The 24120-nt window shown below is 29.2% G+C and overlaps 2 protein-coding genes across 11 annotated transcripts in view; one reads left to right on the top strand and one right to left on the bottom strand.

The window, feature by feature from the left end:
- Positions 1-621: 621 nt before the first annotated feature.
- mRpL24 (mitochondrial ribosomal protein L24) overlaps positions 622-24120 on the bottom strand; it is a 51482-nt gene continuing 27983 nt past the window's right edge. Inside the window, exons 6-7 of one of the 6 annotated variants that reach the window (XR_016177409.1) lie at positions 2295-2380; positions 622-1794 (exon numbers count right to left, since the gene is read on the bottom strand). The gene's annotated coding sequence lies outside the window, so the exon portion shown is untranslated. Of the gene's footprint in view, positions 2408-19050; positions 22684-24120 lie in introns of those variants that run through there. The other 5 variants (XM_089174948.1, XM_089174950.1, XM_089174949.1 and 2 more) reach the window with 5 other exon arrangements.
- bbg (PDZ domain-containing protein big bang) overlaps positions 2407-24120 on the top strand; it is a 46592-nt gene continuing 24878 nt past the window's right edge. For 3 of the 5 annotated variants that reach the window (XM_089174937.1, XM_089174936.1, XM_015321647.2), the window contains exons 1-5: positions 2407-3683; positions 10977-11537; positions 11600-12040; positions 12105-13672; positions 14739-14821. In XM_089174937.1, coding sequence (XP_089031063.1) covers positions 3429-3683; positions 10977-11537; positions 11600-12040; positions 12105-13672; positions 14739-14821 — 2908 coding nt within the window. In that variant the 5' untranslated portion in view covers positions 2407-3428. Of the gene's footprint in view, positions 3684-4163; positions 4233-10976; positions 11538-11599; positions 12041-12104; positions 13673-14738; positions 14822-24120 lie in introns of all 5 variants that reach the window. The other 2 variants (XM_089174938.1, XM_089174939.1) reach the window with 2 other exon arrangements.

Below are 24120 nucleotides of genomic sequence, written 5' to 3'. Positions count from 1 at the left end.
TTGATCGCACGATGCCGGGGTTTCGAGCCGGGAACCCTAGCATCGAGCTACGAACAGTTCTTGAAAGATGTGTCTTAAAACTTGTATATTAGCTTAGAATTTCTATTTGGGACTTTAAAATTTTATAAGAATAATATTTTCTATGACCACGTTATCGTGACGTCATTCCGCGGAAATTTTAAATAAAATAAAATTATTTGGACTGGCAAGATTTGAACGAACGATGCCGGGGTTACGAGTCGGGAACCCTAGCATCGAGCTGCGAACAACTCTTGAAAGTCGTGCTTTAAAACTTGTATATTAGTTTTAAATTTGACTATTGGACTTTAAAATTTTATTAGAGTGATATTCTATCACTCTGTTATCGTGACGTCATTTCGCAATAAATAAAATTAAAATAAAATTATTTTGACTGGCGAGATTCGAACCCGCGACACCGTGGTTACGAGTCGGTGATGCTAGCAACGCACCACAGATCCGTTCTTGAAAGACATGTCTTAAAACTTGTATTTATGTGACAGTATTTTAAAAATTTATAAAATAATATTACTTACCTTGAGATTGGACCACAACTCTGCAATTAATACTTTAAACGCAGGAAATAGAAATAATTTTAACAAATTATTTGATTTAATTTAAATATACTTTATTAATATAAATCTCATATACAGAAAGTTTCTTTTACAATTCATTAATATAAATTTAATTTTTAAGACATATAAGGTGCAAAATTTAAACACAAAATCACTTGAAAATCAGGTACGATGTTTTTTAATCTGTTAATGTCTGTGATAATTCATTGAAAGTCTTAAGATGGTCCTCCTAATACCAGGAACTTCTTCTAACAAGGAGGCAAAATATTCTCGTCGTTTACTATAAATTAAAAAATTTCATTAAAATTCTTATTATTAATAAAAAAAAAAACCTAGATAAAAAGATAATGAAAATGAATATCTGTATGACAGGTAAGACGAATATATAAAGTGCGTTTAACATCGAGAAAGCGAATGTTTTATTCCTCATCATCCCCTTCCCCCAGTTCCTTCTTTTCAAGAGAAAATGATAGAAGATTGAACGAACGTACCTTTGCAGTCTCTGAACGAACTTTACGGTTAAGAAGTATGCGGCAGGTGAGTGCTATGCCTCTGTTAGGTGATTCGACGAGCGCCACAATTCCTTTGATCGACTTGAAAGAGGACAACGATCTCCACCGGTTTTGTTTCATGAGTGTTGTACCACTTTACTAACACACACCACTTTAACAGGACCAATATTTTTCTCCTTTGTTTATTTTGTAATCGTCAATGCTAGCTATTTTTATTATTTTATTTTTTTTATTTTTTTTGATACAACTTTAATAAAGTTTGATGAAATTTGTAGATACGCGAGTACTCGTAAATCTAATTGGCTGCTTTTTGTTTTGTTCTGGGTAAATTATTTTACAGTACTGTAAATCTTTTAATTTAAACAACAAGATAAAGGTAATAAATGATCGAATATGTTTCGTTAATAGAATTGATACAATTTGTAATAATTAATCACAAATCTGATTTGTAATAGCGTTAAAGGAAAAGTTGTCGTTGTTTTTTTGTTTTTTTGTTTTTTCAAAGATTTTTATTGTCGAGTAAAGAAAACGTGCAACTTTATGGGACCGCCTCTCGTTCCACCAACCCAGATCCACGCACGATGCCAATTTACCGTTAAAAGGCGCCTCCAACTTGCAGCCGTTATTTCTCTTCGACGAATAGAGAGAATAATCTTTTCTTGCCTCTCTTTCTATCATTTATCTCTTTCCTGTATCATCCATTCATCTTTTCTCTTCTCTATTTCCGAAATGTGATCTAAACTTTTGATACTTCTAAATTGTTCAACTTCATTTTATTTGGCAAATGATAAATATCGTATCAATTTTTGATTTGTTCGGATAGTAATTTTGGTTTTTCTTGACACAATTTTGAAATTAGTTAATGCAAATTGGCAAATAACAATACGTGAGATAACACTTGAAAGGCCTAAGTTTTAGGTTAGGAAGCACAAATTGTCTTCATTTTAACAAAAGAAAAAAACGAAATTACTTTTCGAACAATGTAACAATTAGAAAATTGTAATTAATTTTTTTCTAATGTGTCAATATTAAATTGTAAAAACAATTGGTGAATTTGATCGAAGAATTTTCAAAGATAATCGTGAAGTTTTCTTTCCTATGCATATAATATCCAAATGTAATAATAAATAAAAGAAGGAAATATAAATTGATTAGTTTAGTTAGTAAACAAGTTTAATCCACTTCTCACCGATATAGTTAACAGGTAATCCTGTCAGACGTGTCCGACATACCACCACCATCCTGTATTTCGCAAAACCACATATCTCGCAAAACCTGGAACGAGAGAATCCGTCCTACTGTCTTGAAAAAAAAAAAAACACATTTTCTACACACATACGTAAAATATTATTATGTATCTTATTTAACATAGATTCCTAATTTGGAAATTGCTTTTTATTTCTTTTTTTTTTTTTAAATAATTAATCTTATCCATAGACAAAACACGCAAACTGTCAATGCAATTGTATGCAATTATTTTTCGTATTCACTTGTCTCTTAAACAGTACAATATTTTTCTATGTTCATTTAATTGCAACTTCAAAATTATAATTGAGTTCTCAGAGATTGTTACTATTATTAATAATAATCGTATTGTACATTAATTTTTTATAGAAAATCAATGAAACTTCAGATTAAAGTGAGTACCTTTGACAAAGTATAATCAAAGTTAAAGGTGTGTAATTTCAAAAGGAAAATAATTAGATAATCCACATTTTTATCTTAGGGAGAACGAAATCATTGTAAAGTGTTTTAGAAATTTTTTGTTTGTTTAAATTGTTTAAATCAAGTAATAATTATATCTAATACTTGAAAAAAAATTACAAAATAAATATTATACTATATTAAATGAGTTATTAATTTACGTAATAATAAATTTTCTATAGAAAATCAATGATCAATTACGATTATAGAAGACGCTTCTTCAAACTGTAAAAGAATGGGCTAAGAAAAGACAAGGTTATTTCTAAGGGAGAATAGAAGAAAGGGTAAGGTTAAAGGGTTGGTTAGGTTGATTGGTTGTTTCAAAAGAAGTACCACTAATAAATAGAATAATTAATTAATAATATATTTATGTGTGTGTGTGTGTATCTATGAAAACTTGTATTAAAAATCTAACAAAAGTTTTGAATAAATTTATAAAACAAATATTAATAAAAAAATCCAAACTAAACTTAAAACCCATTTTTGAATGAAATTTCAATGAATGGGGTTGAAATCAAATTGAAGAGAAATTAGTTTCACCAGAATAATTGAAATGACATAACCAATCAAGTCAAATAAACTAAGGGGAAAAATTATTTAAAAAAAAAAAAAAAAGAGAATGTGCGAGAGGAAAAAAAAATACAAAAGATGGGTATTTATAATGAAAAGGGGAGAGATCCGTTGTGTGTGTGTGTGTGTGTTGTGTGTACGGCATGAAGAAGAAGAAAGTCAAGCGACTCTTGAGAGCTCGGCAGTCCGGTACGACGCGTTGTCCCGAATACACGTCGAACCATCGATTTCCGCGTGTTCGAGGCCACGTGATCGGTTAACCAACACTTACGAGGAACCCAACCAACACTATACTTGGAGAACGGTACACACAACTTCTTTTCTCATTTTATTCCTTATATTCCTTATATTCTTTCTCTCTCTCTCTCTCTCTCTCTCTTTCTCCTGAACTCTATTTCTTTCATTCTTTCTTTTTTTCAAATTTTTTTTTTTTTTTTAGAAGGAAACAAATGTTTCAACAAATGTCTAATTATTTATTAGAGTAACTTATATGTTGGTTTGTTTGTTTAAAAATTGATTTGATTCAATATTTTATTTTGATTTGTTTCTATGTTTGATTTTTGTTTAATTTTTCATTTGAGGTTTTTATTTTTTCTATTTTGTGATTTTTTAATTGATAATAGTTGTAAATGGAATTTGCATGTATTTATTTATTATTAATTATTATATATTATTAATTAGTTTATTTTTATTCAAATGTAAGTAATAAAAATGTGAAGAAAGAGAGAGAGAGAGAAAGAAGTAAAATTGATTTGATTTCATTTGATTTAATTGATAATAAAAGTGTGATAATATTCGGATCAAGGAAGGTGAATTATTCTATTAATTGGATCGAGGATTAAACGAATGAATGGTAAGTTAAACTATGAATTAATTATTATTAATAAAAATTCAGTATTTGTAGAAAATCTATATATCTGTTCTATCAATTTGTATTAAATCAAACAAATTATTAATACGCATCACCTGTATATTAGAATACTTTTACGTATTATAAATTGTTATCTAAATTCTAATTAAAGTCAAGAGAAATAATTGATCAAAGTTATTAATCTAATCATCGAAATAATTTTAATGAAAATTTATTTCATTAGTAATTTTTATTTTTTTTTTTATTTATTTTCTTTCACTTTCCTTCACTCATGCATGAAACTTATTTTGAATTGTTTTTAAATTTAATTTATTAAAACAAATATTGTTCATTTATTTATTAATAATATATATTACAATTAAATAGTACTAAATATTTCAATAATAATTTATTAACAATATTTTATTAACAAACCAAATAATGAAATGATTTTCGATTAAAAATATTACATCGTGTTTGGAAATTAATTACGTGTTTTTTCTTCAAACAATTTTAGAATTAATTAATGCAAATTGACAAATAACAATAATAGTTGAAATTTATCAAATGTAATTATTTCAAATACACTCGAATAATCCTAAATTTAATCTCGAAACAAAGATTAAGTTTTCATTTTAACAAAAAAAAAATAAAACCACATTACTTTCTTAAATCGATCTTACATTTTTAAAACGAACACAGATCGATATCTATCGATCATTTGATCATTGTACATTACACACTCACTTTTCATTATATTAGACATAGTTTTTTTGTTTATATCTTTTCTTTTTCCCACGAGGTAATAAAAAATTCGTCGAAAGTGTCTAAAACTTTCCAATACGTTCTTTCATCCATCGTCCTTCATTGAAAGGTGGAAAAGATATTTTCGAGTTATTCGAAGGATTATACTTGGAAAGTGAAAGGTCTTGGTCCATGGGAGGCATCGAGTATTTCTATATACACACACATAAACACATACAAACATACACAAACAAATATACATGCCTGTGTGTGTGTGTGTGACTTCTCTTAATCGTAAAATCTGAAGACGTTGTTTTTACTTATCTCGATAAACAAAAAAAAATTATTTAATAAATTAACACTCCTTTTTTTTTTTTAATTTAAATCAATCATAAATTATTTTAAATACATCCGTGAATTATTTTTCTAAACAATTCCAAAACTATTCTCTACCAATAGTGCATGAATATATGTTTGTAAGTGTGTGTATGTGTATATGAAGACGATAAATTATTTAAATAAATGTCAATGAATTTTTCTTGAAAATAATTCGAAAACATATACAATATGAAAGTGTAGGCAATATGTGTTTGTGTGTTTGTGTGTGTATAGGAAGATTTGACACGTGAGTTTAAGTTAGTATCTGCCATTACGCATTAATAGATCCTACGTAGAGTTTAATCCTCTTAAGGAACGATGTTAGAAGGTTCAACCTATGGCTTCTTTGAAACTACCATTCAATTTATCGTAAATAGTTTGATATACAATTTTTTTTTTCTTTTATTTATAATATTAATAAAATAAGTGAACAATCGATTGGTAGAACTGATCGATTCTATTATCATATATCTATTGGATTTTTTGGAAAGTAATTTCGTTTTTTCCTGACACAATGAAAGTGCATTAGTTGATGCAAATAGGCAAATAAAAACACGTGAGATTAGTGAGAGATAAAATTGATCAAATGTAACTGTTTGTACTCACTTAAAAGGCCTAAGTTTTAGGTTAGGAAGCACAAATTGTCTTCATTTTCATACACAAAAATAAATGAAATTACTTTCCGAACAAACCAATATTTATTTGTTAAATATTTTGTAATAAAATTTGCAATTATTTGTTCACAATTATTTTAGTTTTGTATTGTATTTATATTACTTTGCAAATATTAAAAAATTAAAATATAAAATAAAAACATTGATCACACGTGGATCATCCACGTGTTTGGCACACCCATTGAATAAAAAAACGTATCAATAAATTCGTATGAGAAACAATTTGATTGTATATATATATCAAATGAATTTCAATAATAATTATTGAATTATCAAAGATGATAATTTTCTTTTAAACAGGACAAGAATAAAATGAGTATAAAAATTGATTAGGAATTAAAAAAAAAAACACAAAAAATTAGCATTAACATTAGGATAGGAAATACTACCGTTAAAAACACACACGTTGTCACATGTTGTGTCTACACAAGTATACTTTCGTTCACATTTTTTCACTATATACGGTATTTTATACGTGTTTACGAATGAATAGGAAATCATCTATGAAAAAACAAAAACCAGTCTTCAAATAGAAATTCTAAAACTATCCTGTTAATTATTTTTCTATCTAATTTATATATATATATATATATAAAAAAATAAAATTACCTTTTAATAATTCATTTTGTATAAAATAAAATTCATGTAAAAGAAAAAATAGAATTATTTTCATTTAAAAATAAATAAAAACAAAATCAAAAAGTTTTGTTTGACGTTGACACAAATATTGAAATTAATTGTTTTGATCATCAACACTTTTCATTTTTCTTACCTTTCTTTTTTTTAAATACAATAAAACAAATTAAAGTTCAATTTGTTATAAAATAAATTAATTAAAAAAAAACATTGTATTGTTTATAAATATACCATTTTGGCAAAAGTATTTGAAACCTCCCGCATGGATAATTATTTTCGATCGCGTGAAAGTAGTCGAGCCGAGAAAAGCATAGAACCCATCTATGTAATTTATCCTATATATATACATATACATATATATATATATATATAGTTATATCAAGTTGAGTAGGAAGCCACCGTTAGAAAAGAAAAAAGAAAGAATGAGAAAGAAATAAAGAGATCGTTATGAGCACCGGTTACGAGCTATGTTTGCCGATTAACGTTCAGGAACCTTCAGGAAGATCGAGGAAGTTGACCACTATACTTGTTAACATTACTCTCTTCATTTATCAACACTTATGTTATGTTAAGAAAACTTTTAACTATACAGGTTTTATTTTTGTTCGATAGAACACGAATAACGGGGATCTTGTATTTTATCATTTAATATATATAATTTATTATATAATAAATTATTATTATATTTCTATAATTAATTTTATTATTAGTAAATGTAATTTATATTATATATATATATATATATATATATATATATATAAAATTTTATATTTTATTACCATTTGATTACTATTTTATTTACCATTTTATATTTATTATATTATTTTATATTTTTATATTTAATTTAAAATATAAATACAAAACAATATACATATACATATATTTAATTAATCGGTAATATCAAAAATTAATATGTACGAAAGAAAATTATAATAATAATTATTAATACAATATTAAATATACAAATTTACTTTGTGAGTATCTCAATTAAAAAATCTGAAAACCAATTGAAAACTTTGGAAATAATTCTGAAATAAAATGCACTTTTATTATTATTATTATTATTATTATTATTATTATTAGAATATGCAGGATGTGATTATAAAAATAGGAATTTCATGCAAAATAAATCGAGGACGAGTTAATACTCGTCGTAGAATTGAAATAATGAATGAAACACGCCTCCAAATGCTACAGACCGTGTCGGAGGAGAGCATTCGTTGCATAAACCAACGCATTGTGTTAACGTTCGCTTATGGTTGCTAACAGTGACGGATTGTACAGAGCCCAGATGCACAAATATACATTCTAAAAGTTAATCTTTAAATAATCAATTATTTATCATATTGAATTATCGAAAGAAGTTTAAACAAAAATTTCAGGGAAAACATGAATTAACATTGAAACAATTTCATTTATCTGATAACTTGAGATTATAGAAAGGAGAGGGGGCCCTTTAAATTAAAGATGCCCCCAAATGTCTCGTACGGTGTTGTGTTGTTAAAATTCCATCACCTTCCTAGGAAATTAATTTAGAAAGCTTTCCCCATTAAGTAATAAAAATTACACCTTTTTTTTTGTAAACTTATGTCTCAAGTAACACCTGATAGTTTCTTTTTTTTTTTATACAAATTATATTAATTAAAAAATTACATTATAACAATTATTATATAACAATACTAAAAAAAAAACAAAAATTAATTTAAACATTCCAAAAATCATGTTAAATACAAAATTATGAAAATTATTTGAAACGAATAATAATAAATTTTTGTACACTGTGTTTGTGTGTGTGTTTGTGTGTGTATTGTAATTTGGAGCAAAGTGAAACTATATTCTATTTTTTGAATTAGGCGTGTAAAATCGGATAAATCTAGTGCAACCACCGATCAGATATTTTCTTTCGCAATGTTTTCAGTCTTGCTTCGATGCCGAAACAAGGTAAAAAAACAAAAAAAGAAAATAAGAAGACAGAGATAGTATGGGTGTGTTAAAGTATGTGTGTGTGTGTGTGTGTGTGTATGGGAGAGGGATAGAAGTTAAGAGAAACGAGAATGCGCCGCATTGGGCCCTCGGGCTACAAATTCCGTTAGGCGCACTTGTACGGGCTGCTCTTCTCTTCCTTCTCTCTTTTCGCATACTTCAACAATTCTGTCCAATTTTTGTCTTTTTCTCATTTATTTATTTATATAAAGCTGCTATAATGTTCTCTTTCTATTTTTTTTTTTTTTTTAAACATTCAACATTTTAATTTGAATTCTAAATGTTCTGGAAATTTCTATCAAATGTATTTGCAAATGAAATTTCTTAGAACTTTCCAAAAGAGAAGAAAAACTTTTCCTTATTCTTTCACACAGTCATAAGTATACAGTACCATGAAAATTAATGGTTGTGTCGTTGAGTACAACCAATGATAAACCAACGTAGTATGATGAACTTAAAATGATACCATGAGATTAAACTAAGAAAGTCAATGTCACATAAAAATCTACACATTCACTCAAATACATTTCATATATATATATTTTTTTTTTAAATAATTTAATCTACAATTAAAAATAATTAAGTAAATGCATTCTCATAAATGAGTATTCTAACCTCAATCAATTGAAAAATCTTTGAACAATATTTCTAACTTGAACAACATTTTCAAAACAATCACTAATCTATCGATAATTTAATTAACACCTAATTATGTATACAAATATATTCTAAACACTTTCAAACACCCTTCTGCATGTGAATATTTGCAATGCCATATAAGAAAGTGTTTTTGTTAAATATATTTCAATGTAAAAGGTGAAAGAGACATTCCTAGGTAACATCAAGTGATAGATTCACCTAAACGTATATATGACCGTGAAAAAAGGAAATGATGATGATGATGATCATCATCATCATCATCATCATCATCATCAGCTGATTGCACAGTTGCTCGACAACAAATGACCCTAGGTCAATCTATACTTTCTACTTCTCACATTTTCTTCTCAGATCAGATAGGTGATTCCTTCTACTCTCCATTTGGTGACTTTATATTCGAAACTAACATACTTTCACGTGAGAGAACATCTTCTTTTCTTATACATGTACATTGTTTAATACCGTAAAATATTCGATAATTCTTATTTACAGTAACTACTGATGATTAGAAGTTTCATTTCGATTAAAGTGAAAACATGAAAGTTCGTTCAATCGTTTTTTTTTTGTTTTTTTTTTCATTTGATTCTAATCAAAAATTTTAATTCAATTTAAATCCCATATTTGTTGTTATCCACACATTTATTATTATTATTCCTCTTTTTTTTTTTTTGTTTAATAACATCAAACATATATCTATTTCTGTGATTTATAAATATATTTTCAATTTACTTTGATGAAAATGAAATTATTTAATGAAGTAATTTTAACGTGGTATGCTTAGACACGCGGGGAAAGTGTTAGTAACCAGGTGTTGATTAGAATCAGAAAGGGAGAAGAATAAATGTAACTAGGAAGAAACAGGTGTAAAACTAGATCATACAGTTTCATTGTTTATTATGTAAATGATGTAAACGAGGGAAGTGTGTTGTGACTTCATTGTTTCATTTCATTTACGAAATATTTCAAAATACCTATATTCAGAAATATCGGAATATTTTTATCCAAAGATTTATTTTTTAATCAATACAAAAATCAAAAAATAATAAAATAAAAATCTTACGTTTAAAAACGTTATTATAAAAAAAATCAACTTTCTAAATTTCTAAATCAACATTGCACTTGCATAATCAACCTAAAAACAAAAGGGGAAACACAATTATCAAAAGAATCAATCGAAAATTGTATTTCTCGAAACACAGGATGAGAAAATTTCCTTCCTTCCCCCTATCGAATCACGAATCACGAATCACAATCATGGATCTTCCATAGAAGATTCACAGTTGAGTTAAAAGTACTTAAGAAATCGTAACTCGTATTTACGATAACGGATTTACATAGCACGCGATGTAACGCCGTCGTAATTGTTACGTTTTGTAAAACAGTCAAGTCACACGTTTATTTACTTCCGATTAGTATAATACAGGGTGTCTCAAACTTAACAAAAAAAAAACAAACTATGTTACTGAACCACCAACCATGAGATATATACCTACAAACCTAAACCCAAATTTGATTATCACAATACACTAAATTATTTCAATCACAACTTTATGTTAATTAGATACAACGAAAGAATTTTTATGACAAACATCCTATCGTATACATTAAACTGAATCACGTAGTTGTACAAAATGTAGTTTAACACTTGTAATATAATTCATTTGTATTTCAGGGAGTGGCCAGCATACCGGATCACAAGGATCATCGTACGATTAATGATGATGATGATGATGATGATAATGATAATTATGGTAATAACGAATGGAAGATATTAAGGTCAATTAAAGAAAGAATGGAAGTTGGCAAGGGTTCTGTTAAAGAGGATTTTGTGACGGTGGTTACCGTTGGTAATCAAACAACCAATGAAAACTTTGTTACGGTACTTTCAATTGGTACCGTTAAAAAGGATGAGGATGAGGATATTTCACCTACGACAACCCCATCGTTAAAATCTTCATCTTCAACACCTACCACGCAACAATCTACACCCCCGTCATCAACGTCAACAACAACGGGTTCAACAAAATTGATCAATGATGCGATTGAGGCACATCTCGAGGAGGAAGTTGAAGTTTACAGGCTTCCAGGTGAAAGACTGGGTTTCGGATTGAAATTTGAGGGTGGTAATAAGACATCTGAACGTGTTAGAAGATTATTCGTACAAAGTTGTGCCGAACAGAGTCCTGCCAGTAGAGCAAAGTGTTCTTGGGGTTCATTGGGTGAGGGTGACGAGGTAAGCATTGCAAATGTTGCTGTTGAAATGATTAGTAGATCACTCGTTAATTATATTTACAGGTATTATCCATCGATGGTGTACCAGTGACACACATGACTCGTTTGGATTGCGTGCGAAGGTTGAAGGAATCCCAATTGGTGATCAGGTTGATGGTTAGATGTCGAGGTGCACTCAGACCGGAAGTAGTTAGTGCCGAGAGAAAGGCGGCAGCAGCTGCTGCGGCTGCTGCCAGTGAGAGGAAGAACAAGATACCACCTGAATTACCGTCTTTACCACCACCTCCATTACCACCACCAGTACCACCAAGAAAATTAAGACAAACGCGTGGTTCGGCAGACGGCGAAGCTAATCCGAGTCCAGTTAAAAAATCTTTAAATGGAGCAATTGTTCACGGTGAAGTTAAAAATGTCAATGTGAGTCCTAAAGAATCACCGAAAGGTTCACCAAAAGATTCAGCATCGAGACATCGTTCATCACCGGATACCGTTAAACTCAAACAGGTTGTTTTTAATATTAATTCTCCTAAACGTATTCAAATCCTATGATGAAAATAATATTTTGTAGGAACCTCCAGAGGCAATGATATACTTGGATGCTAGATCTCAATGTGGTTCGACACATGGCAGTACGTCGGACGAGACTGGAAGTTCATTGTCAACTGTAGTCGATAAATTTTCGAGTTCCGATCGAGTATCAACGATCTCAACAACATCGACAGGTTCAACAGGATCTGAACAACATAATAATCAACATCATCAACAAATGATAAATTCGTTTGAACAATTGGAACGTGAATTATCATCGAGTAATCCACCCGATTACTTGTTACATCGATTGGCTAGTTCGGAAGCGGTTACTCACGTTGAATCACGTGGGGAAGTTGAAAGGATAACAGCTGTCGTGGCACCTAATACCGTATTAATCGAGGAAACCATAGCACTGCAACCACCATTGAGTTTCCAGGATGCACCATTAAGTTACGGTCACGAGCCAAGACCAGATCTTTTCTACGCGGCTGATTTAGCAGCCGACTCAACGACACATTTCCGACCAATCAAGGACGACGCTGAACTGGTAGAACGAGTTGTCAACGATGATCAGGACGAGGAACAACAGGAAGAACCTATTCCACGTCCAGCACCAAGAGACAAGACACCACCACCTTTGCCGGCAAGAAATCACGTCAACAGGATCAACGTTAATCAACAACAACAACAACAACAACAAAGACAACAAGCCAATAACGAGCCTTCTTCTACTGAAAACCATGAAATTAAGGATAGACCCGATTTACCTGTCTTGCCACCTAAACCATTACCGAGGAAAGATGTCAAAGCTAGAAGAAAAAGACCACCACCACCACCACCACCGCCACCACCACAGCCACCACAACAACAACAACAACAACAACCACCACCAACAGTACCAAGAAGAGAACTCGTTTGTCCAACCATTGCTGAACCTAATCAACAAATCTTAGAACAATCTGTCGAATCATTTTCTTCTTCTTTCGAATCTGATCAAATGAACTTGGATGAATTTGATCCTAATCATCAAGGTATCAATAAAGTATTAGAAATAATTGAACTTAGAAAAGCTAAAGCATTGTCACCTAACAAAGAAATTGTACAAATTGTTCAAGAACCCATTATTAAGATCATCAATGATGATTGTTCAAATGATTCTGATGCAGTAACTTCTATAGTTGTTGATTCTAATAAAAATGAAATCAAATTGGATGAGAATGATGATGATGACAATAATGATGATGACGTTGATGAGGATGATTCTTCTTCATACAAGGATGCCATTTCGTTGAAAAGAAGTGACACCATACTAAGCGAGAATTCAACATACCGGGAAAGTGAAGAAGACGATGAAACTTATAAATCTTTGGATGAAGTCAACGATGATCTAAGAAATACTAATGTCAATCGTGTTCTATCAGATGAAAATGATAGAGAAATACATCAGAATGTTGACAATGTTGTTGTTGTTGTTAATGATGAAGATGATGATGATGATGATGATGATAGTACTGATGATAGTGACGATGGTGATTACTATTGGCAATCTAATCTTGCTACAATTGGTGAAGAAGAGGAAACTAATTCTTTGGAATATGTTTCTGTGTAAGTAACTTTTGTTTCTTAACTTTTTATTCTCATTTTTATCTTAATATTTTTTTCTTCTTTTTTTTGTTTTGTTTGAAATTATCTTAAGAATTATATTTGGAAAATTTCATTATGATTTATAGGTTATGATTTTTGTTTTACATTAGTTTCGTGATTGTACTTTATTGATTTGATCGGATGACTAGATATTATGCATTTCTAATCCTAACTATAAGGATGAACAACAATTTAAAATTATGTTTATTAATAGAATAAAAATGTGAATAAAATTTATAATGATTGTTCATAGAAATTATGCGATCGAATCAACATGTCTGACTCATGAGTTTGATCTATGACTAATCTGCTATTTCTAACGACATTAAAGTTCTCAAAAATGTAGGAATAAATAATATAAAATAAATGTAACATCTAATTAATTTATTATTTCTAATCATCTATCAGATAATATTGAAAAAAAAAAATGAAATATTTAACGAAAAATTGGTTAGTGAAAGACAGGTATGTAAAATAAATCATTTGAGAAACTAGTTGAAGATGATTATACAAAATTTGTTATTTCTTTTTGTTTTTTTTTATTCTTGTCTAATCCATTTTCTAATGTCGTCATAATTTAACTTGAGAAATGGAATATAAAAATGCTTGATTTTCGAATAAAATAGAAAAGTAATGTAAAATATCAGAGGGAATGGTTGTACTCAACGAGATAACTCGTGGATAGACCTTATTAAAGTTTGCCAAGAAGAACGTAAAAGCTTGTTTACTTTTAAAGGACAACTTGCGGTTTTTGTGTGGAAAGTGTTTTTAGGCTATTTAGATTACGTAAAAAATTGATCTAACATACGGTGGATTGACTATCAACAAAAAATACCTTTCACGTTTGATCAAATCTAAATTTAATTCAATTCTATCGTAATTTACAAAATTTTTTACAAATAACGTAAAAAAAAAAAGAAAAAAAATAGACAAATAATGTGAATTATTTTATTTTTCTATTTTGTTGTTTGTAAGATTTGTTTTGTAGTAGGAGTATGTATAATAATTATTTGTCTTCTTTATACAGAGAGAAAAAAATAGATGAAGAGGATAAAGAGAACAAGGACACAAGGAAATCGAACGAGATCAAGATGGTTGACCTCGAAAACGGTAAGTAAGAATTCTAATCATTTTCTAAGTATAACTATCTATCTACTTTAATCTCGGTCATATGTTTTTAAACGATTATATAAAGGTCACTTGCTGTGTTTTATTAAATATCGATGTCAACGTGACAAAAAAAAAAGAAAAAGAAAAAAATAATCGATTAGAAAATTTGATTCGATCGTTAACATTACAAGTCTCTTTAGATGATTAGATTTGATTTAATGGATATTTTATCTCTTATTACGAACTAACCTAATTTATATTATTATTATTATTATTAATATGAATATAAAATGAACCTATATGGTTAGATTTTAAATTTGCATAGATTCATCATTAAATTGATATGAAATTTTGAGTACAGTTGGATGCAATAAATTTATAAATAAATTTTTTAAATTAATTTAAATAGTAAAATAGAAAAATTATTAATTAATAATCACGTGAAAAAAAATATAAAATATATAACTTGATACTATATCGATCATCTTTCATACTTTTTTTATTTGTTCGAATCGTTTGGTGAATTAGACGTTTCACGAACTGTGATGTGTGTTGATGTATATGTATATGTGAAAGAAGTATAGTTTATGATAGTTACTTCGAGCGACTTCTTCTCGTGGGCGTAGAACTCCACGAATGACGAAGGCACGATCGAAAGGAAACCATTACTCGATCTATCTTCGAGTATATGTTGTTTTTGTTGTGTTGTGTTGTATCTTGCATAGAAAATTTCCACGTTGGGAAGGGTGCGCCCCTTTAACACGCCTTTGTCTTTATTCCAAACTCTCTTTCTCTCTCTTTCTCTCTCTTTCTCTCTCTCTCTCCTTCTCTTTCTCTATTTCTATTTCTTTCTTTATTTACATATATATATGCATATCATGTGTAACCTTTGCGTTTTGTAAAGTGCGTTGTTGAGTGGGTGTGTATACCCGGTTGTCCTCGTTCCTTTGCAAAATATTTTTCCATCTTTTCATCTTTTCATCTTGTTATCTCTTTCCTTATTTTATTTATTAATTTGTTTCTCGTTTTAATTACATCAGGGTTAAGGGGGTGAGGGTTGTAAGTGAAACTTCAGAGTTACAGGTGCCCATAATTATGAAAGTGGTTTTATTATAAGTCAAAATTTAACAAAAAAATGAATTTATTATATTATTATTATTATTGTTATTATTAACTGGCATTAGGAACTCGAAAGTTCATTGCCGCAAATACCAAATCTCGCCATTGTTCCCGTAATGAATTTATTATATTTTAAATTAAATAAATTTAATGTAATTGTATAAAATATTGTCAAAAATAAATTGTTAAAGATAGTATTAGTTATTTCAACATTATATCAAATTCATTTATTGTTCAAATAATTATAGGCACATGTATCACATTGACAAATTTATCCAATTGACAATTGGAAATATTTAAGAAAGAAAGAAAGAAAGGAAAAGTAAAACAATACAATGAAAATAAAAGAAACAATAGTAATCCCAAATTTGCATTTGGTTTCTTTTCAAAATCCTAAATTATAGAACTTCGTGTACTTGAAATTCTTCAAATTGGTGAATCAGTAAATTTGCATTACACTACACCATTGTATTTGTATAAGGGTTTTCTTTTTTATATTTTTTGTGGTAAATACTTTAAATATGTATATTGTATTTAATTTCGAAGTCTGTTGTCAAAAGAAAAAAAAATTAACACACACACACACACAAACACTCACTAACTCACATGAGAATGAACCTTGGAATATTGAGCCTTGAAATTCCTTGTAAACGAAACCACCATTCATTCATTGATTCAGCTTATTGTTTCGTTATTTTCAAATATGTTAACCTTCGTTAAAAAAAAAAAAAAAAAAAAAAAAACAATTAAAAAATGTGGTACGTAAAAAAAAGATTGCAGAAGTCAAATAGAAAGAGGGGGGACAAAACGAAATTCTTTAAATATGAATAATACGTTTTGAAAAAAGATGAATATATGTTTGACACTATACTTTAGAAAATAAAAACAAATGGTACCTCCAATGTACGTTTTTATAAATTTAGGTCGTCATTCGCATTAATTGCATAAACATTAGGATTCTAATCACCGGAAATTCCTATTATATACTTTTAACTTCGATTGCATCAATCAAAATATAAAAACTTATGAGTATGTGTAGAAATTGCAATAACATTTCGAGATGGGACTAAAACAACCATCCCACCGTGCCCCAATGACTTCAATCAAATCTAATTTAATGTGTTTCTTTATTTTTCAATTTATTATTTTATTAAATAAATAAGTGTAGAAAAAGAAGAAGAAGAAGAAGAAGAAGGAACCAAATGATAAATAATTTTCTAATAACACGTTGTTCAAGTAAAACATTGCACAATATTGTAATACGATCGAATCATATATATTTGTTTTAAGTATAGATAACATTTGAAAAGTAATAGATATCACACGAAGTATATATAGTATATATATATATATTATGTAGATAGTGTCAGGAGAGTGTGGGTGTGAGAACGAAACCATTAAGAGTCATTGAAGAATTCCGAAGTGAAGCCTGCGCAATCAGGTCCGTTTGTTTTCCGGCTTCTGTTGTTTAAAACAGAACTGAGTGTTTCTGTTAATATCAAAGTGTCTCTTCGGTTCTACTTTCTAGGTGAGCAACACATTTATAAAGCTTTTTCCCTAAATATTATACCATTTTACAATCATTTTTCATTCAATTATTTACGGTGATATTAATCAATCAAGATATTACTGTATAATTATACTATTATTTTACTTTTATTACGAATTGTTTTGGTTGATTCATCATCAAATAAATCATCAAATTTTTTTTTTTAATTCATTTGGTTATCACACGTTGTTTTTATTTATTTTTATTTTTAATTTTAAAATGATTTCGAATGATCCAATTCATTTATGAGACATTTAACGTTGCAATTAAATAATTGCAATGATCATAATCATCATAAGTATGAGAAGTTCAATCAAAGATTGAATAATAAAAAAAAAAAAGAAACTATGAAATCACAATGATAAATGAAAAATTATGTATCTAAGGAAATCATAGAAGTGAAAGTAATAAGCGTAAAAAGGTTGGGATTGCGGGGGAGGTGGTGAAGGAGGAGGAAAGGGATGTGTGGGTTGTGTGTTCGACCTCTAACAATAAGAAAATCTAACAAATTCTAATCGATAATCTTGTTTCCCCAGAACTAATTAAATTCTATTTCTCTTACGACCTCTTTTTACTTCACCAATTATGTCATATGTTTAAACAAATTAAAATTAAAAGTTAATAGAGTTTAATAATACCCGTTTTGATAAGATTTAAGCAATTAATTTGTAAAAAAAAATAGAATTTTATAAGCTGGGAGAGAAAATCGGCAAGATGGCGACTGAGAAACAGCTGATACCAACTAACCAAATTATCAATTATTTTTAAGAACGAATATTCGTTTAGTTTCAATGTTTTATAATTATTTTGTTCTAGTAATATGAAGAAATTTATTTTATAAAAGATTAAAGGTATCCTTTAAGTTTATCCAATAGCATTCGTAAAAATAAAATTTGCAAAATGGCGACTGAGAAGCAGCTGATACCAACTAACCAAATTATCAATTATTTTTAAGAACGAATATTCGTTTAGTTCAAATGTTTTATAATTATTCTTTTTCTAGTAATATGAAGAAATTGATGTAATAAACGGTTTAAAGGTATACTTAAAGTTTATCCAGTAGCATTCGTAGATATGATAAAATTTGCAAAATGGCGTCAGTGAACAGTGGACAGTGGCTGACCGTGTTCAAGGTCTTATTCTCTCGTTTAATCGGCTTCCTTTTCGAGATCTTTCTCTTTCTTTCTTTCTTTCTTTCTTTCTTTCTACCTTTCTCACACATACACAGTCTTTATGTTTCTTTCTCTTTCTTAGTCTCTTTCTTTCTCGTAGACGTTTCGTTCGTTTTCGTTGCAATCGAAGGGACTGCCGTCGAAGTCGAGTTGGTAAGAAGGAAGAGGAGGAAGGAGGAGGAGAAGGAGGAGGAGGAGGAGGAAAAGGAGACGGCATTCCAAGGACTAGACTACAGAAGAAGTACGATCCTCTCTCGGGCTTTTCAGTTTGTTCTCTCATACTTCCTTTCCCCATTGAATTCCTTTCTTTTTAACACTTACCTTACAATTATTGTGTATCTGTAACAGGATGCATGGTGTCTCAGGGGGGATCTTGGTGTAGGGGTAGATCTTGCATATGTGGTTTATTCAAAACTCCAAATTACATTTATCAATAATTATCGTATCCTAATTTATAGGAAATCATTCAATTTTGTTTTTAATTTATTTATTGTATATATAAAACTATATTGGGATCTTTGGTAGAGGGAGGAGGCGTGGCGTAGCAACTCTACCTATCTACTCTAATTTTGAATTTAACCACCAGATAGCGTATTCAAATGTCAGAGATCCCAATACCAAAACATTTTAATTTCAAATTAAATTTTAGCAACCGCACTTGACAATTAGGTAAATTAAATTAAAATAGAAAATAATAAAATAAAATTTGTGTGACAATTGAAAAAGGATACATGGCAAAAATTGATTTCAAATTTGTTGTGACGTTGTATTGCATATATAGGAAAAGGATGAAAGTAAAATGTATGTGTGTATGTGTGTGTGTGTGTCGGATTAGGAATTTGTGTGACAATTGAAAAGGATACATGGAAAAATTGATTTCAAATTTGTTGTGACGTTGTATTGTATATATATGAAAAGGATGAAAGTAAAATGTATGTGTGTATGTATGTGTGTGTGTGTGTGTCGGATTAGGAATGTTGAGAAGGATTCTTTGGCGATGTTATCTAAACTCGGAAGAGATCGGTAACGCAAATTAGATCCTTAAGCGATTGGAGAATGCATCCACCCCCTCCCCCTCTTCCCCTCCCCATCTCCCTCTCTTCCCACCCCAACCGTAGTAGGTGGTTGACTTCCTCGCTTCGGTAGCCTTCGACTCGGGCAAAGATCGCATCGCATTGAGAAAACCGGTCGTCTTACTTCCGAAGATGGTTTCTCTCCCTCCGGACGATGGATCTTCACTTCTCGAACAAGAGAGAAAGAAAGAAAGAAGGAAAGAAAGAAAGAAAGAAAAATACAACGAATCAAAATGAGAAAGAGAAAGATAGGATGTTGCAGAAGGGGTAGGAGAGGAGAGGAGAGGAGAGAATAGAGAGAGGGGGTGGGGCAGGGTGGGGGGAAGATCGTGATCGAGTTATGGTCGTGCATACCGGCCGGTTGTACATACAATTAATTTATGCGATCGACCGAGAAGAACTTTGAATCGAGTCAACGATCAACTATTATTGTTTATTTATTTATCTTCCTTTCTTTCTTTGTTTTTTTTTTTTTTAAATTTAATTTAATTTAATTTAATTTAATTTAATTTAATTTAATTTAATTTAATTTTGTAATTTTGTTATCATCCTTTTTGTTTTAATTAATTGATCATTTATTATTTTATATATTATTGGGTGTGTGTGTGTGTTTGTAATTTATTTTATAAGAATTATAGTTTATTTTTTTTTTTTTTTATGGAAATTATGGTCAAAAGTTATTTGATTAATTATTTGAAATATTAATGAATTATTATTATTATTTGCAACTTATATACAATTGCAAACTTTTTCTGGCAAGTTTAACGATTAAAGTAAAAGATTTTCAACGAGTTTTGATTTGTGATTATACTTTTAAAAAAGAGAATTGTATTTTATAAAATTTATATTTAAATATATGTATATAATAATTTTATATATTTTTAGAACTGTATCAATTTGTTAGAATTTTTTTTTTATTTATTTGATATGAAAAATTCTTTTCTGATAAATATATACATATACATATGATATTATTTGATTGGTATAATAATAGGAAGATATGTGTGTGTGCAATTATTTATATTTTATTACCGTCCAATTATTTCACAAGACACGATAAATAAATAATAACGTTCGATAAAAAAAAAAAGAAAAGAAAAGAAAAAGAAAAATTTAAAAATAAGGAAAGAGAATATATAATATTCCAACCGATGATCATCATCAAAGATATCCTCTCTGGTATCGTAAAACATCGATCGATTTCATAGAATTTACTTCGTAAACTTACAAGATAAAGTTGAAATAAAATAAAATGAGAGAGAACGAGAGAGAGAGAGAGAGAGAGATGAATGAGAGAGATGAATGAGAGAGAGAAAGAGAGAGAAAAAGAGAAAGATATAGTGACTCGTGTATCATCGGTAATAACCCGTCGTACATCCAGATTCCAAGCATACCGATCTCTTGCTAATCTATATCGTTTCTAACGTCGATAATAAACTATGACTTATTAGATTTCGTCCCTTTTTTTCTCTTCTACCTCAAATCATTTCAAATAAATTCCCACCCCCCTTTCCAACAAAAAAAAATAATCTATTTCAAAATACAAAACGAAACCAAAAATTTACAAAAACTCAAGGAGTGGAGGAAGGAGGGGAGAGTGGGTCAAAAGTTGATCAATATAATTAAACCAAAAAAAAACCAAGAAATTAATATAAATCATTTCAAAACCTTCCTAAGGTTTTTATTTTCTAATACTAAACTTGATTAATTAAAATTAAAATTGTCGAAAATATTTTTAAAGTAATAATTTAAATATATTTTTAATTCTCTTGCTACTTGTCGGTTCATTTCAAAGAAAAGAAAAAAAAAAAAAAAACTTTTGACCTATTTTAAGAAGTATTCCTGATTATAGGAATTTGTATTTATCTAAATAAAATTTCAAGATTTATTTAACAAGATATTCATTGTAAAAGTTGTCCGGAACGACCGGTTCCGGTTTCCGCTCGTTAATTGTAATTCTATCGATTAACGGCTAAACGTAGCAGTAAACGGTCCAGCGAATTTCTAAACATTCCTCTTCCTCCTTTTCTTCCCATTTTTTTCTCTCTTCTTATGAATTCATCTCTCATAGGGTTCTCTCTCTCTCTCTCGCTCTCTCTCTCTCTTTCTTTGCAAGCCAAGCAAGCAAGCAAGCAAGTTCTGTTCAAAGCAACCACACCGTTTTCGAGCTAGCGCGATGGAATGCAGTTTATTCGATCGGAGGATGCATTAAAGCGCAACACACGTGTGCATTAAACTATTATAATATATATATCGAGGGTGTATGTATGTGAAGGTGAAACACCACCTACCACCTTCTCGTTTCAATCAATTTGCACAAAATTTCGAATTAATTGTCATTTTCAATAAATATCAATTCACGTAATTTGTTTTTGAAACGAACCAACCAAATCAATAAAATGATTCATAAAAATAGAAATTTTTTAATTCCAACAAAAGAAGAAGAAAAAAAGAAAGAAAATATTGAAATGAAATGAAATGAAATGAAATGAAATGAAATGAAATCAATGACCAACGTGCATATTGAAAATAAAAATTACCTGCAGGTGAAGCGTGAAATTTGGAAAAAAAAAGTTTCAAAAATGTGTTTAGAAGCTTAGAAATTTGTAGAATAGGATTATTCGGATATGTGTGTGTGTGTGTCGTAAAAACGAAATCGATATTGATACTAAAAATGCATAACCACGTGTTTAAATAAAATGAATAAAGAAAGAAACTTGACGGAGGGTTGAACGAATCGTGGGACGCGTTTTCCGAACGCGTTGGCGAACTTACTATAAAACCAACAAAAGATAGAAAGAGAAAGGATAAAAAGGAAAGAAAGAAAGAATGAAAGAAAGAGAAAGATGATAGCAGGTTGTTGCTTTCGGTTCAGAGATGCAACAGCACAGCACAGCACAGCAGCATCAGCAACAGTCAAACATCCATGCAATGTCATTTCGTTCATATCTGCAAAAGTTTTTTTCCTTTCACGTTAATAGTCGAATATAATCTGCAATTTTTAATTAGTATTTTATTTTATTTAATTAATTTTTATTCATAATATTAAATGATAGTACAATAAATGTGTAAAAAAAGGTTAGGTTAGATTATGTCATGTCTGACTCTGAAAAAAAAACCTGAAATAATGGAATTGTAATACAACGCCATCTACTGAACAAATGACAATACTTACAGTACTTAAATAACCTTAAATAATAGAATAATTGTACAATTATATTTACACATTTATTATATTTTATACAGGGATGTTTTATTAGACACCATAGGTCCCCAAATGAAAATTTTGGGCAATTATACAACTATACAAATTTGTTTCTTTTTTACTTTGAATGCTTTTGAAAAATTTGTAGAAAAATTGAAAAAGGCTGGGATTATAGATTATAGGATAATTATTAGATTGTGAAAAAAAAATTATCCGTTATTCGGACAAAACTTAATCGGATTATTCAAAAGTGACAATGAATCGGCCTTTACGAGGCTACATCTTCCATTGGCGTCACGTTCGTCATTGTCCGGGACATCGGCCGACATTCCTCACGACTTGCATGTGAAATACATTTAGCGGTATAGTTCGTGCCTCGAAATGTAATTTTTTTTTTTTTTTTTTTTAATAGAAAAACGGTACGAAATTTTACATTAGGATCAAACCTATATGGGTATTTCATATTTGATATTAAATATTATTATTATTATTATATCATTTGTGTTAAATCCAGTAATAAATTAATTAAATGAAAAATCAAATCATTCGACTTAGTCTGATGCATTCTTACACTACAAAAATAATAATATTTAAAATAAACAATATGAATTGAATTATTGTATTTTCTTTTGAACAACAAATTATTAATAGAACAGTGAATAGTGAATTAAGTGAATATGATAAGAATGATGATGACGTTTTTATAAAAATCTACATCGTTTCAACTGGGTATTTATGAGAAAGCCAAATGTTCCTTAGCCGCCGACTGAAGGAAATTCGAACCCCTCAAAGACTTGCACAGGCTGACTCCTTTTTTACCAGCTACTCGACTCCCGCCGTCTCATGGCGAAACGTTTGTTCAGTGATTCTCAATTCTTCAAATTCTACTCATCTAACTATCATCCTTCCATTTATTTCCATTGCATTAACAATTTCGTAATTCATTCATCCATTAAAATAAAAAAAAAATAAAAAAAGACAAGAAATTTTCCATTAAACGTTAATAACTTTTTTTTTTTTAACATGATTACAACGTTATATATATATAAATTATTTTTCTTATTACAATTTGGATCATTTAACATCTGTCAATTACGTTCAATTTACAACAAATTACTATCATTTATTTCTTTATATTCTTTTGTTTTTTATTATTTAATATCCTTGAAAAATAAATTAAT

Source organism: Polistes dominula, unplaced genomic scaffold, assembly GCF_049000335.1.
Source record: "Polistes dominula isolate Pdom_NZ unplaced genomic scaffold, Pdom_raw_medaka contig_78, whole genome shotgun sequence".
Classification (NCBI taxonomy): Eukaryota; Metazoa; Arthropoda; class Insecta; order Hymenoptera; family Vespidae; genus Polistes; species Polistes dominula.
This window is presented reverse-complemented; position numbering and strand designations above follow the sequence as displayed.